The sequence below is a fragment of the Mytilus californianus genome, unplaced genomic scaffold, assembly GCF_021869535.1.
Source record: "Mytilus californianus isolate M0D057914Y unplaced genomic scaffold, xbMytCali1.0.p SCAF_5, whole genome shotgun sequence".
Taxonomy (NCBI): domain Eukaryota; kingdom Metazoa; phylum Mollusca; class Bivalvia; order Mytilida; family Mytilidae; genus Mytilus; species Mytilus californianus.
The window spans coordinates 108962868-108979689 of NW_026262701.1; the positions used below are offsets into that span (position 1 = coordinate 108962868).

General features: G+C 33.0%; 1 protein-coding gene across 1 annotated transcript in view; it reads right to left on the reverse strand.

Annotated features, from left to right (window-relative positions):
- LOC127702863 (uncharacterized) overlaps positions 1 to 16822 on the reverse strand; it is a 98230-nt gene that overhangs the window by 80983 nt on the left and 425 nt on the right. Inside the window, exons 2-8 of the mRNA XM_052207166.1 lie at positions 13368 to 13565; positions 12311 to 12538; positions 10986 to 11225; positions 10525 to 10755; positions 7026 to 7265; positions 4591 to 4821; positions 3618 to 3857 (exon numbers count right to left, since the gene is read on the reverse strand). Of these exons, the coding sequence (XP_052063126.1) occupies positions 3618 to 3857; positions 4591 to 4821; positions 7026 to 7265; positions 10525 to 10755; positions 10986 to 11225; positions 12311 to 12538; positions 13368 to 13565 (1608 nt within the window). The remainder of the gene's footprint in view (positions 1 to 3617; positions 3858 to 4590; positions 4822 to 7025; positions 7266 to 10524; positions 10756 to 10985; positions 11226 to 12310; positions 12539 to 13367; positions 13566 to 16822) is intronic.

A 16822-nucleotide genomic window follows, 5' to 3' on the forward strand; every position in this document is an offset into this window, starting at 1 on the left:
AATTCTGCTGAAGCTGTACTTTTCTTCTTTTTTTTCTTTAACCTAACTATTTTCAATAGATCTTTTAGTTTTGTCTTCTAGTATTTTGAAGATCTTTTGTGTCCAGAAATATTTAGTTAAACATCTTTTAAATTTCTGTACTTCTTTTTATTCTAATTGAACACAACACTTCATACTGCCATAAAAAATCAATACAAATATGGTAAATAATTTCTAATTATCTCCTTGTCCATGCATGTACAAAAGTTCAGACAATAATTCAAAGTAAAGTAAAATTTGTATAGCTCAAAACAAAAAAAAAACATCTGCTGAAAAAGACATTATTTTGAATGGTTGATGGCATAATGATTCTAAGATTTTGTTTGATCTTAAATCTGGACAGGAAAGATATAATAAACGTAAATGAATCCCTTGAATTTTAAGTTACAGGTTTCTGATGATGTAAAAGAACTTACATGGGGCCTCTGGTTCATCTTTTGATTTGTTACATTTCACTTGTTCAAAGTCTTTACATGTCAGACTAACTTCATCAAACAGATCTGGATACTGACATTCCTGTAGATGATGACCATATTTAGACATGGCTGAACAGTTGTAGTACTGACCACAAGAGTCTGGGTGTGGTACTATAGATGTAGGGTTAGCTTGACAGAAGGAATCAATGTTTCCTGGAAAATATATAATCACTCTTCAACTCATAAGAACAATTTGTTTTGGACATACACAGATAAAGGTAATTGCCATGAATTATAATGCTCTACATTTAGGACAGTCTTTGCAAGTGCAATGCAAATTAAATGTTATTCACATTCTATGCCAGGAAGAAACGGGTGTTTGAACTCTAATCTTTCTTATAAAGCAACTTATCATTAAACTATGTTTTTCTGAAATAACTTCCCCATTAATGGACAAAATACAATACTAGAGGTCAAGCAGATCCAGCATCAATCATTTTACATCTATGCTTGTTGACTCAAGTAAAATATCAGTAATATTTAACTATGCTCCCAAGTGGCCAGCCAAATCTTCTGAGAATAAAATATAATTTTTCTTTTCTATTCGCAAAGTCTTCATTGCTGCACAACTCACATAGTTTAATACTCTTGAAGTACACAGGGACATCAGACACAAATATAATGCAAAAGTTCATGGCGGCGAGGTAGTTCAGGTTGCTAACATTACAGAATTCTTTTTTCCAATACTGACCAGGAGATTTGTTTAATATGATTTACAAAGTAAAACAATTAAAGTCCCAATGCAAACTCTGTCTACAAATTTGAGAAACAGAGTGAAATGTCTGCACATCTCCTTTTATTCATAGAGTTTTACCATACATTTAAAACACCAGGCAGTTACAATTTCTATTCACTAACCTTTAGGTATTTTACTGACACAGTGTAACTGATTTGGATCATACACTTGACCAACAGGACAGTGACGGACAGCCATGGTCCTATTAATCAGACATGTGACATACAGATCTGTCCAAAGAGCTGATTGGACAGCTTCATCACCATCAGGTAGACCTCGACAACTTGGTAAACGTTTAGGACATACTTCACAGTTCATGTCACCTGGCTTACACAAGTTCTGGTCATATTCACCTGAGGAATAAAATATTAAATCTTAACTTTTCTAGACAATGTAAGATTTACAGCTTCAACACCTGTCTAATGTTAAAGGCTGCATGACTGTGTGTTGATCTTTATATATTATTTATTTTGTGTTGTGTGGTTGCTTTCTCACTGACATTTACACATTCTATTATTAGAAATATGTTGGATCATGTTAAGTCTAAATAACTTCGCTTGAATTTTGTCACAGAAATAAATATAAATTTTAAAAAGTCCTTTTATTGATATCTTTAGACTTTGTTGAAATTATTTGACCTTCCATCACATAAAAGTCGAGTGACCCACAATCAGTGGGTCATACTTAATAAATGCATTTACATCCACAAGCACCAGCAATGTATTTGTAAAAAAAAATATATTATTTTCAGATATCCTTTTGAGGTAGATATCAAACACATATAAAAATGAAAATATACATAATAAAATTATCATCAATGAACTCCAATTCTATCCAACTAACTTCAATACTTACAAGGAGCTTGTGGTTCCTTTCTGGTTTTACATGACACATTCTGGAATCTTTCACAATGCTGTGAAACATCAGAGAACAAATCAGGATATTTACACTCTGATGTGACCGCTGTTTTAGTGGCCATGTTCTTTGAACAGTTGTAAAACTTGGCACAGTTTGTAGGGTCTGGTATCATGGCTGTTGGGTGGACTTTACAATAATCTGGTACGTCAACTGTAATGGAAACAAATCATAAAGCCCTCAAAGAGGGGTTAACAACAATCTGGAACTTAACTGAAATAGAAACAAATCATGCAGCTCTTATGGTGGATCTCACAATAATCTTGTATATCAAATGAAAAAGAAACAAAGAATATCATATATTTAGTGTGGCACAGTTTGTAGACTTGAGTATCAAGTCTGCAGCCAATCAGATATAAACAATATGAATGAATATCCATATAAACTTTCACTGTAAGGTCATTAACAACATATTTAAACTCTACAAAATAAAACATTTATGAAGTGAGCTTTTTGGAAAAAGTGAAAAGGAATTATGACTGACCTGGTTGTACAACTTTCATACATTTGTCCAGTCTAGGATTGAAGTATTCTCCTGTTGGACATTTTGTGACTGCCATTGTTCTATTTTTATAACATCTGACATAATCTGCTCGCCACATCTTGGCAGGGAATGGATTTAAACCATCAGATTTTCCCACACAAGATGGAAGTCTCTTTGTACAAGGATCGCAGGTTTTGTTGATAGCTTGACACAAGTTCTGTTGATATTCACCTGAAACAAATCACTCATAACATTACTCTTTTGCTCATTTTTCAATAAAATATTATTCTTGCACACAATTATCATCACTCATAATCTGAGTGTACTTTAAGCTTTTATTTGTAAAGGCTCTTTTAACTTTTTTTCTCTTTACAAGAACAAAAGTAAGCAGAATACTTCTTGCAACATTTGTTTTTCTACTTTTTTTTTAAATAGTTATAATAAAAACTATGTTTCAGCACTTACAGTTAACTTTTATTTATAATTTTTGTTTCAGATTGTTATTTCAGTGTCAAAACTATATCATTAAGCTGTCAACCAACCATGAACCATTGTTTACATTTACTGTGTCAAAGGTATGCATTTTTTTTTTTAAATCTTATTTCAGAATCTTCTTAAACTCCATTGTGTAACATTATCCCAAAACTTGACTGGAATGTTTCATCAAACTAATTTGAATATCCTTCATCAGGATAATCAGGAGCCTGTAATTCAGTGGTTGTCATTGGTTGCTATCTGTTATATTTGGTTTTTGTTTCGCTGTTGACTGTTTTGTCTCTAGTAGATAGTTCTCTCATTGGCTATCTCCTTATTTCTATATGTAGCAAATCAGGTCAATAAGTTAATTTTCATTTTCTTAAATAAGTTAGAAGTGTCCTATACATTATAATACAAAAATGCTGTTACAAAAAGTTTTTATTCAACCACTTTTTTTCTTTTTACTGATTTGTTTCATTTAGGTACTTACAAGGAGCTTGTGGTTCTGGTTTCTTGCTACAGTTGACCATTTCAAAGTTATTACATTGTTTAATACTATCATCAAATAAGTCTGGATAGTGACATTCCTTCCTGTAATTTCCTGGAGTCTGACCTGCTGCTCTGGTTATGATGGACATGGTGGGATCAGAGCAGTTAAAGTAATGAGCACAATTATCTGGGTCTGGTAGAATGGTGCTGGGATGGGCAGTACAGTAATCTGGTACATCAACTGAAATATAAAATTGAAGTATTATAGAGAGCACAATTATCTGTGTCTGGTAAATTGGCAATATTGACCTAATCACAAATTCAATATATGATATACTGTGAATTCATTATTATTCGTTGGATACCAATTTTCCTAGATTTCATGGGTAGAGGGGAACCAAGAATTTAAATGTTCAACAAATTAAAAATTGTCTATAGGAATGTATGTAGACTTAAGCAAAACCATGAGAATCAGATATCCTTGAAAATTCAAGTTGTCTTCAATCCATGAAAATTGGTACCCCAGAAAATAAATGAATCCAAAGTATGCAAATTCATCGGACAATAACCAAGAAACTATGCTAACTAATGCTAATGTGACTTCATACCAATATCAATATTTCATTAAAGGTTCATTTTGGTTTTATCACCTCTTAAATACTTATAGTATGTTTTAGATTTACAAATATTTTGGCCTATGAGCATCTAGCTGGATCTTAACAAACGAATAGAATGTGTACCACAGATAGAGAATTCTCCATTATAACACTTCATGGTAGCTTTCAAAAAATGTTCACTCTCTTTTTGCTGACAAAAAAAGGATACAGACATAAACACTTATAAAGAGAAACATATCAATATAGTGATTCATGTCTTAAGCTAGGTTTTGAATTTTAGCCATTCTATTTTTATTAATACTAGTTCTTTATTACAAATATAATTATTTCAATTGATGTTTTACTGAAAACACTGACCTGGTTGTACAACTTTCATGCATTTATCCAGTCTAGGATTGAAGAATTCTCCCGTTGGACATTTTGTGACTGCCATTGTTCTATTTTTATAACATCTGACATAATCTGCTTGCCACATCTTGGCAGGGAAGGGATTTAATCCATCAGATTTTCCCACACAAGATGGAAGTCTCTTTGTACAAGGATCACAGGTTTTATTGATAGCTTGACACAAATTCTGTTGATATTCACCTATAATAAATGTAGTACATTACATTGAAGAACCAAGAATATGGAATATTTATTCAACAACAACTGTACATATTGTGATATTTCATTTTCTTCCTATTAAATCACTTATTTCAAAATATTCACTTAATAAACTGTTAAAACAGAGATATGTCTCACCTATTTGTTATTTTGATAATGCAAATGTTAAAATTAAAATAGCAATACTTTAACATGTAAGTTATGCAAATATTCAAAGTCAATGAACCATGACTGAAGGTACAGGGCTAAACAATCTCCATGGAAATGAGATGTGCAAATGCTAATACAACTGCAAACCAGATACCATTGACTTTTCATAAGTCGTTCCCTTTAAACAAACCTAAACACAAACATTAAATTGTAAACTATGTAAAAGTTTCAAAGTCAATGAACCATAATTAGGGGGTGGGGTTATATAATCTCCATGGAAATGAAACTTGCAAATGCCAATACATTTGCATACCGAATATCATTGACTTAACATTAGTGGTTCATCTTAAACTGACCTAATCACAAACTAATACATGTAAACTAAGCAAAAGTTTCAAAGTCAATAAACCATGACTGCGGTGTGAGGACCAAATATCCATAATGGAAATGAGATGTGCTTATACTTATACAACTGCATACCAATTATCATTGACCTACCACTAACAGTTCCCCTTAAACTGACCTAATCACAAACTAATACATGAAAACTAAGCAAAAGTTTCAAAGTCAATAGACCATGAATGAGGGGGCGGGGCCAAATAATCTCCATGGAAATGAGATATGCCAATGCTTATACAACTGCATACCAAATATCATTGACCTACCACTAGTGGTTCCCCATAAACTGACCTTATCACAAACTAATACATGTAAACTAAGCAAAGTTTCAAAGTCAATAGACCTTGACTGAGGGGGCGGGGCCAAATAATCTCCATGGTAATGAGATGTGCCAATGCTAATCAACTGCATACCAAATATCATTGACCTACCACTAGTGGTTCACAATAAACTAGACCTGATCACAAACTAATACATTGTTGACGCTGCCGACGCCAGAAACAGCATACCTATGTCTCGCTTTTTGACTCCGTCAAGGCGAGACAAAAACCACAATCCTTTTTTTATCTTTAAGTACTGTAAATTTTAAGGTCAGGAATTGACAGAAATGTTAATAACAAGATGAGATTAAAAATGCTAAAACTTGCTGTAGATTCCTTATAATTATTTTATGCTCATTTCATTGGTATAGTCTTCACAAATAAAAATGAATCTACAATAAATTAAAAAACAAACAGACACTTCATTATCCTTTTTGACAAATGCAACAGAGATTCAAATAATAGTATTTCAATGGTATAGAACATGATTTATTCAGTCCAGTCAGGAAGATAATATAAGTGAGTGTAAATATTTTACACATAATTTTTCCTATGCATAGTCGTTACTTTCAAAATATGTCAAATATATCGGTAATTTTGGTTTGGAATGAAAGCTTATTGCCCTGGGATCACTGTCGAACCCTTGTTGAATGATTAATTTTAATAATAAAAAAGTTGTCTAAAATTGAAATAGAAGGTATATTTTGTCACGTTTCTTACATCAGAAGTACACGTTTTTGTACTTACTAATTTCCGGGAACCAGGGCTCTTATATGCAATATTATGTTATGTTTATGTTCAATTATTCAGAGCAAGCCAGATTAAGGTATTGTCTTTACATGAAGGGATGTCACTTTATCTAGAGCTAATTTCCTAATGCATGTAGAGTGAGACTTTAGTTGGCTTGCTTGTTCTGTTTGTATAAATGTTTGCTCAAGCATTGTAATTAAGATTATATAAATAGGCAGAGTTAAACCTGTACACAACTTAAATTTGATTGGATGTTATCCTGGACGTTAGGAATCTAAATATAATGTATACAGGTTAAACTCTGCCTTAGTATTTACATTGTTTGCAGATTTCAATCTTAATAACAAAATTAATGCTTGAGCAAACATTTATACAAACAAAGCGAGCAAGCCAACCAAAGTCTTACTCTTAAAGCATTAGGAAATTAGCACTAAACTAAAGACAAAATTGCTATGAATGCCTGAAATTGGTGAATTTAACATAGAAAGCAATGGAGCCATGAATTTGTGGTTTGATACTTTAAACCATGACAAAACATTTTTTCTTATTCTGTTCAAGTATACTTACAAGGTGCTTGAGGTTCTGGTTTCTTGCTACAGTTGACCATTTTAAAGTTATTACATTGTTTAATACTATCATCAAATAAGTCTGGATAGTGACATTCCTTCCTGTAATTTCCTGGAGTCTGACCTGCTGCTCTGGTTATAGTGGCCATGGTGGGATCAGAGCAGTTAAAGTAATGAGCACAATTATCTGGGTCTGGTAGAATGGTGCTGGGATGGGCTGTACAGTAATCTGGTACATCAACTGAAATATAAAATTGGATATAATGAACAGGCATCAACTGAAAAACCTAATTATTACATGCATATTATAACAATGTTATAGAGCTCTCCTAATTCTTTATCCATGAAAACTTGGTGGTTTTTTCTTTGACTTATAGAATTTGTGAGCCTTGTTTATACTGATGCTGAATGGAACCAGAATAAAAAGAATTATGTCACAAGTATGAGAAATATGGCAACTGCTTCTGTGGTGGGAAATCTAAAACAAATATTTTAAATTATACCAAATTAATAGCATTCTGACATTTTTTTAATTGGAGAAAGAAGTTATTTTTTAAAAAATAACAAACTGTAAATAATAACAAAATGATTTGGTTTCCTTCTCCTTTAAATTACCTTTTGGAACATCGTCTTCACATTTGCCTGTCCTTGGATTGAAGTAACCATGGCTACAGTGTGTCACATTCAATGTTCTATTTTTATAACAAGTAATGTAGTCAGACATCCATAGCTTGTTGGGAAATGAGTTGTCTCCATCTGGATGTCCAACACAGGAAGGCAGACGTTTGGGACAGGGGAGACAACTAGGATCAGATACATTACATCTATTCTGTAAATATTCACCTGTGAAAACAAAATGTTAAAAGTAACAAACATTGTTACATATCAATTAGCTTATATACAATCTGAAACATGGCTTAATCTTTCAATATTTTCTTTTCTGTATTAACAACTGTACACAAATTTACTTTGGGAATCACACAAAATCATGTTTTTCTGTACTTTTCGTCAGACATTACTGTATGTAATCTACTTGTAAGAGGATTTATGTATCAAAGTATTAAATACTTTAAGCTTTTTGCAGTGTCTTCAAGCATTCTTTGATAAGGTATCATTTAGTAGTGCATTATTTGAACCTGTGTTTTTTACTATCAGTTATAACAATTTTATGGAAAACAGTGCTTTTAAAAAAACGAATTTCCAATGATTGAGGTAAAAAAGGAGGGATGATCATCATAAATCCAGTGTAACCCTGCCATATCAATATGCCTGTCTCAAGCCAGGAAACTCACCTATAGTAGTGTTTACTGATATCCTAGTATTTTCTCCTGTTGACTTACCAGCCCTCAAGAAGTCTGTGTTAAATTTATACACAACTTGTCTAGACTAGTGACCTTCTAGAACTTGAGATATGGTATATAAATACTAGTAACCTGTACACTTTTGAAGAAACTATATTGACCTCCATGGGCTTTTTTTGTGAAGATCAGTTGATATCTCAAGTTATCAATGTCTGATAAAAGTACTTACATGGAGCCTCTGGTTCATGTTTTGATTTATTACATTTCACTTGTTCAAAGTCTTTACATGTCAGACTGACTTCATCAAACAGATCTGGATACTGACATTCATGTAGATAATGACCATATTTAGACATGGCTGAACAGTTGTAGTACTGACCACAAGTGTCTGGATGTGGCACTACAGATGTAGGGTTAGCTTGACAGAATGCATCAATGTTTCCTGGAAATATTCCAAGCAAATCTGATAATACAATTCTGGATTTTTCTGTAGGAGAATTGTCAGACTAGAAATATCATCGATGCTGTTTTTATCATCATTTTGAAATTGTAAGGGCAGCTTAATTGATTTTTCTGTATTAACATCTGGCCATTGTTCTCTATCAGTAACAGATACATTTATAGTACAGGAGAATGGCAACTAACATTACCAGTATCATAAAGCCGTAAACATCATGCATGTAACATGGTTCCCATCATTCACTAACAAGATTATTAAAGATCCCATAAAACTGTAAAGTTGCCAAGACAACTTTAACAATCTATCAGAACAACTTGTTCATTTTGCTTGTTTACATCAAAAGGGCCAAAAAATAACAGAATATTCAAAAATTAAACTATTAACTACTAATTTACCTTTAGGTATTTTACTGACACAGTGTAACTGACTAGGATCAAACACTTGACCAACAGGACAGTGACGGACAGCCATAGTCCTATTAATCAGACATGTGACATACAGATCTGTCCACAGAGCTGATTGGACAGCTTCATCACCATCAGGTAGGCCTCGACAACTTGGTAAACGTTTAGGACATATTTCACAGTTCATGTCACCTGGCTTACACAAGTTCTGGTCATATTCACCTGAGGAACAAAATAATTAATGATATATCTACATTATAAGTCCTGTACATTTAAGACATTTAATTTCTCTGCAGTGATTTACTTTCAAACTTAGATGATACATTCCTTCTGTTGCAACAAATGTAAATGTTGGAGCCTTTCAAACATTTTCCACATGTATGTTTCTTTATGAGAATGGAAATTCACGGATCCTGAGCCTAATATATGAAAATGTTACTCTTCTTTCCACACACACACACACACAAAAATACATTTATATTTATAGTAAAAGCACACACATTTATTAATTAAAAAAAATGACAGTGAAAAAAAAACAAATAACTTTTGCCATATTTGTATAGTTGTTAACTTACAAGGAGCTTGTGGTTCCTGTCTGGTTTTACATGACACATTCTGGAATCTGTCACACCTCTGGGAAACATCAGAGAACAGATCAGGATATTTACACTCTGATGTAACTGCTGTTTTAGTGGCCATGTTCTGTGAACAATTGTAAAACTTGGCACAGTTTGTAGGGTCTGGTATCATGGTTGTCGGGTGGACTTTACAATAATCTGGTATGTCAACTGAAATAGAAAAAAAATATATACATCCCTCAAAGTGAACTTCACAATATTCTGGTGTCAACTGAAATGGAGAGAAAAATACAGGCCTCAAGCTGAACCTCATATCTAGATAAGGCTGTTTCCAGGTTTGTTGATCAATTAAAACAATTTTTTTTTAAACTTTTGCCCACCTACTGACCCTATTTTTTCAACAGGTGACAGTTAACACACATGGATTTTTTGGCCTTACTAAAAAGATGTTCCTAAGACAGCAGAATCTTAAGCAGAATTCTTCTGTTGCAAAACTTGACAAATCAATTTACAATTAATGTCACTTTAATAAATTTCCACCAACTTTAGCAGTATTTAATTTGTAATGCAAAATCTGTTAATCAACTTTCATTAATTTTTCATTATCTACATGCACCCTGTATTTTAATGTTGTTTTAATCAAATGAAGTGTAAAGTTAATTCAAGTAAGTCACAAATGTGTACACACTTTCTTTTGATGCTTTGCAGTATTATGCTAACAACAGTGTACTAAGGAAAACTAATTATTGACACTGACCTGGTTGTACAACTTTCATACATTTATCCAGTCTAGGATTGAAGTATTCTCCTGTTGGACATTTTGTGACTGCCATTGTTCTATTTTTATAACATCTGACATAATCTGCTTGCCACATCTTAGCAGGGAATGGATTTAATCCATCAGACTTTCCTATACAAGATGGCAATCGCTTAGAACACTGAACACATGTTTTATTTGTGGCTGGACAAAGGTTTTGTTGATATTCACCTTAAAAACAAACAAACAAATATATGAATGCAAAACACAGAAAAATAATTCAATCTTTTTTTTTCTTATCCATAAATTTGATTCTATAAAGTAAAACTGTTAATTTTCACAAGTATTTTTTCTTCATAAAGAATGAAGGTAAACCTTCTAACAGGAAATTTCTTGCTTTTTCATCCACAGCATACTATATATATTGACCAGTTAAACAAAACAAAAATGTAAAAACTTACAAGGAGCTTGTGGTTCTGGTTTCTTGCTACAGTTGACCATTTCAAAGTTATTACATTGTTTAATACTATCATCAAATAAGTCTGGGTAGTGACACTCCTTCCTGTAATTTCCTGGAGTCTGACCTGCTGCTCGGGTTATGGTGGCAGTCGTGGGATCAGAGCAGTTAAAGTAGTGAGCACAATTATCTGGGTCTGGAAGAATGGCGATGGGATGGGCTGTACAGTAATCTGGTACATCAACTGAAAAATATATACAATATTAGGTCAATGTCAGAAAAATATCAACTTTTTTGTATGAAGCTTAGAAACTGGGGAAGGGCAAGGTTTACCGAGCCCTTCCACTGTTTTGAGCCGAATACATAAAAAGTTGATATTTTCGGACATTGACCACAGTAATAAAGTTTTTATACTGCAGCTAAAAATGGTTACATTTACAGGTATGAAAATGTTAACAATAAAATAAAACACTTTTTCCATCCCTAACAGAACCCCGAATTGTGAAGAAAAGTGATGTTACATTGGATAGTATACATGTATGTTTGAAACAATAAATGCTTATCTTTTTCAATGTATGCTGTACATGTCATAAAAATAGTCATGACACAAAATATATCTTAATGAGTCAGAGAAAACCCTACCAGGTTCTTTAATGCAGCCTGAAGGTACCATCTGCCAGTAGCCAATGCTATAGTACTGGCATGATTTAAATTATACTGTTTGCACATTGCTATTTCACAAATTTTGTAATTAACTGAACTAAAACAATTATGTGAAAACTTCCTCTGGCAGTGTTGATCTTAGAAGGTTTTGGCTTTTCAATTTAGGCCCTTCAAATTTTAAAGCTTTCAAAGGTTTTATATTTTGGCTTTCAAAATTATGTAACTTCGAGACTACCTGATGAAAGAAAACATATGCAGTGTGCACAGAAAATTAATATGTAGAACACTTTCTTCCTCTAATGTGTACAAATATTCGTCTGCTTGTCTATCGAAATTGTTTCTTCAGTGTTGACATTGTTGATAAATAATGACAGTATTTGTTATATTATAATCCCTAATTGGTTTATATTATCTGTTCTTCAATGCATTGATGTATTATTATCTAATTCCAGTGAAAATTCAACCCACTCTGACCAGTGCTAGGTGCCATCAGGACCTATCTAAGAGCTTTGAAGTCACTGTGACTTTATGACGAATAAAAGCTACAAAAGGTCTTTTCCTTTGCTTAATATTAGGAGCTTTGTGTCATGAGTTAATACACCTTACCCTTCTTCTACATCAATAACCAATAATCTGGTTACAGAATTAACAGTTGAAGTGGTTTACCTTTATCTACTTTTGTTTTACATTTCTGTTCGTTAGGATGAAAATACTGTCCTTTAGGACATTTCACCACTAACATAGTCCTATTCTGATAACATTTGACATAATCCTCCATCCACAGTTTACTAGGGAATGGTTGACTTCCGTCAGGTTTCCCAACACAACTAGGCAATCGTTTTGGGCATGATATACAGCCTGGTTTTCCATGACACAAGTTCTGATTATATTCACCTGAATTATATAAAACATAAAAGTCATACATACATTTAGCTGTACCTAAAAATTTACACAATGAAAGTGCTCAATTTTCTAAAAGCACACTTTAACTTTTTTCGTTCTTGAAAAAGTTACTAGGATGAATAATTACATGACATGTATGTTTGATTAGAATCTGTTGATTGGCTGACAACAATCACGAGGCACTCCAATATCATATTTTATTTCAGTATAAAATACAACAGCTATGACTGCACGTGCTATCCGTGACAATGTTACTGTAAAATAATGCATTGAAAAACAAACAAAAAGATTGATTTAATTCATTTCATGGTTTTGGCTTAAATATGATATTATAAGAATTGAATGCTTCTTTTGACAATTTTATACGGTTGTAAAAGCATTGATCAGACGCACATTTTTAAAATGAAGCACTTCCGCTTACGCTTTAACACCCCAATAAAATTATAAAAAGAAGCATTCAATTCTTAATTAAAGTTGTTTTTAACATACATTTTGTATATATAGCATCATTTATTAAATATGTTGATGGACTGCTTGTCTTAGATCTTATAAAATGTGTCTGTGAGTGTGCAGGATTCAAATGACCGTATAGGACTTTAACTCAAATTTGCCTTATAGGACTTTACCTCAAATTTGCCTAAAAGGACTTTACCTCAAATTTGCCTTATAGGACTTTACCTCAAATTTGCCTAAGTGTTACAGAAAGACCCTTTTTATTTCTGCAGGAGAATTTCATTTAAGCTGTGTAATAAAAGTTTAATAAAATTAAAAATATCTACAATATGTAATAATACACATTGATATAAAAAATACCACTTACAGGGAGCTTGTGGTTCGGTCTTATTGTTACACTGTACACCAGTAAAATTTTCACATCTACGTGATATCTTGGAGAAGAGGTCTGGATAATGACATTCATGGGCCTTGTTTCCATCTGAACAGTTATAAAACTCTGCACAGTTTGTCAGGCTAGGTATAACTGCAGTTGGATTTGCTTTACAAAAATCTGGTACTTCCTCTGAAAAATAACACATTTGAATATATTCTAGCAGAATATTTAATATCTCTTTTTGATTTTAGCTCATTCTGGTAAGACTGACTTGAGGTCTTATTTCAGTCTGTAGTGTAAGATAGGATACTATTTAACCTAATTAGCCTTTGTTATCATGTAATACTTTAAATGTCAGTTTATATAATCCTGAAATTACTGCAAAATTCAGGCTACAATATATATGTAATCATTACATATTAGCAAATTTCAGCCTGTAAACCTTTTATTTTGCATATTTCATTTTTATTATATAATCTTTAAATTAAATGTAAATTTAAATCAATGTATATTTGCCTAAAATTACTGTTAATTCAGGCCTTTATAATCTTTGAATTTCATTAATTAAATTAATTCACCTATACCTTTATATATTTGAACTGGGACTAATAGATATTGGTCCCAGATTTGAAATCTTGGGATAAATACAAAGTACAGATTATAATAGCATTTTTATCAGAGCTTGGTAGATTTCGATTTCACTTTAATTTATTTCCATCTGTTTTACTGAGGCAACACTGACTTATTAGCATGCAAAAAAATGGAATGTTTTTCCTCTTTTGCATGCTACCTACAAGTATACTGAACAACTGGTTCTTAAAAGCATTTTTCAGGTACATGTATATGTATTTTTCCATTTAATTCAGAGTTGAGATGATAAGCTCATTATAGAATATTAAAAGCAAAAATATTAACACATGCAAGACAAAAAAAAATTGTTGTATTTTCTGCCTTCCTACTTACCCTTAATTTCCAATCCTACCTTTACACATTTTATGTACAAGTGTTAAGCACTGTTAAAATCCAGACCATTCCCCTCCATATACTAGTCTATTGTAACCATAGAGCATGATTTGCCTTCCAAAATCAATTACTGTACCAGCAGAGATTTGAACCAGGAAACGCCTGGCACAGTCAAACACCGCTCTACCATCTGAACTAAAGGAGTACTCCAGGGACGGATCCAGCCATTTTAAAAAGGGGGGTTCCAACCATATGTCCCTATTCAAAAGCATTGATCGTCAAAAAAAAAGGGGGTACCCCTGGAAACACTCCCCCCCCCCCCCCCCCCCCCCCTGGATCTGCCACTGTTCTCCATTAGCACAGCTTATGTAGCGCAGTTATATATCTACTAGGCTGAGACTACTATAACACAGTTATGTGTTATAGTAGTCTCAGGTTTAGGGGAAGCATGCCTACATGAGGGTCGTAATGGGGGTACCTTCATGACGAATAACGGTATGAATTCTTGTTAAATGGCGTTTACGGTAATTTTTTGTGCATTACGATAAAATGTACACTTTCTTTTAGACAATAAAAAAATCGACTGGTTTTGATGAATCCTGTTTAATTTTTTCCCAAAATAACGGTAACGATAATTATTTGAAACCTCTGACAAATCACGATAAGAATATTTTGACGAATCACGGTAACATTTTAACCAATTTGACGCTAACGGTAGCCGAAAATGACAGTTTGACGCCTGATGGTAAAGGGCATTACTACCCACCTACACATTGTAAAATATTTTTAAAAATAAAATCATTTTGCCTTCCTACCATTTTATTCTGCCTGGACATGTGGAGGTAGGAAACAAATATATATAAAGTTTGACTTGAGTAAACATATTTATATATATATGTATATATATTGCATCCAGCTGTCCAGTGTCAAATAACATGAATAAATATATTATGTCCCCGGTCAAGAGCAACACCTTCTGATGACAGATTTTGAATGAATATTTCATCATGTTTATCTTCACCTTCCTCATTTACAGTAAACCAATATTACTTACTTATCTTTTAATAAGCATTATAACGGTTCTGCCAACTTTTAATAATGCAAACGCTTGAGATTTGGCCAAAATCGTAAAGATCAAAGAGAAAAAAACAATAGATCAAAGAAAAATGCCGCCAAATAAGCATGAAAATGCGTGAAATGCGTGAGACTTGGCAGCCCTGTTATAAATGCAAACTGCAGTCATGCTATTCTGTACAGCGAACTCCGTTCTCTTTCAATAATGAGCCATTGCAAAGAGGGGAAAGTAACGAATTCTCCAGTAATAATTCGATAGTAGTGGTTTTCGTTTTTCTTTCTTTTTGGTTCACTGGTTTATAATATTACGTCACAAGGTTAAATTAATTCTAACTAGTATGAGCTTGGAAAGTTATTGAACACTCTGTAGCTTCACCACCGGAGATAGGGCTAAGGTACCCTCGAAGCCGGGTTGAAAAAACAAAAGTATGTGTTATAGTAGTCTCAGGTAAAGTCAAGTAAGGTCAAATTCTTCTTATTTTCATTATTTTCTACGCTTTGCTGACAAGTAAAGTTTTGTGATACTGATTCCTAATAAAGTAGCTACTATTCAGGGCTAACTATCATCTCTAATTGGCTTTCTCTCTCTTCCAATCGTCAAAATCGAATAGGGTGGTATTTGTTCAAATGTGACAGAATATAAGTTCCCCCATAATATTTGTTCCAAAGAACTTTTAGCATATAACAAAAGTTCCATTGGAATCTTTCCTTATATAACATTTTATCCAATGCTATAAGAAAATTTCCTTCACAAAGGATAAAATATTACACAAGGAAAGTTCCCAATGGATCTTTTTTTATATGCTAAATTGAGTTCCTTGGAATAAATATTATGGACAAATATCGGAGTGAAACGCACCTGCCACGAGCGGCCGGGTTCAAACTCACAACCTCAGTGTTGACAGGCTATAGATCTACCTTAGAGGAGTGATCACAAATGAATGCATATCATATAGCAGACCGCAACGCTTTTTTCAGCAGTTATTAAAATAAACAGTAGAATGATAGATTTACTTACTTGGCTGAATATCCTCTGTACATATTTTTTTAATTGGGTGATAAATCTTTGGTGCAGGACATTTGTGAACTGGAAGGAGGGTCCTATTTTTGTAACAGGTGATATATCGGCTTGTCCATTTGTGGTTAGGTATTGGATTATCTCCATCTGGTAGTCCAATACAACTTGGTAACCTTTCCGGACATTTCTCACAAGTTGTGTTGCTACTTGGACAAAGGTTTTGGTCATATTCACCTGTAAAATAAAACAAAGATATGTCTTTTCGGGGTTGTTTCATTGATGTACATCCCACTTTTTTTTTTTTAACTCAGAATCAAAAGTAACTTCTCTCCGATGTTAATACGTATATCCATTAAAAAGTAACAAGATAGAAATGGTCCCGGTTTTTTTA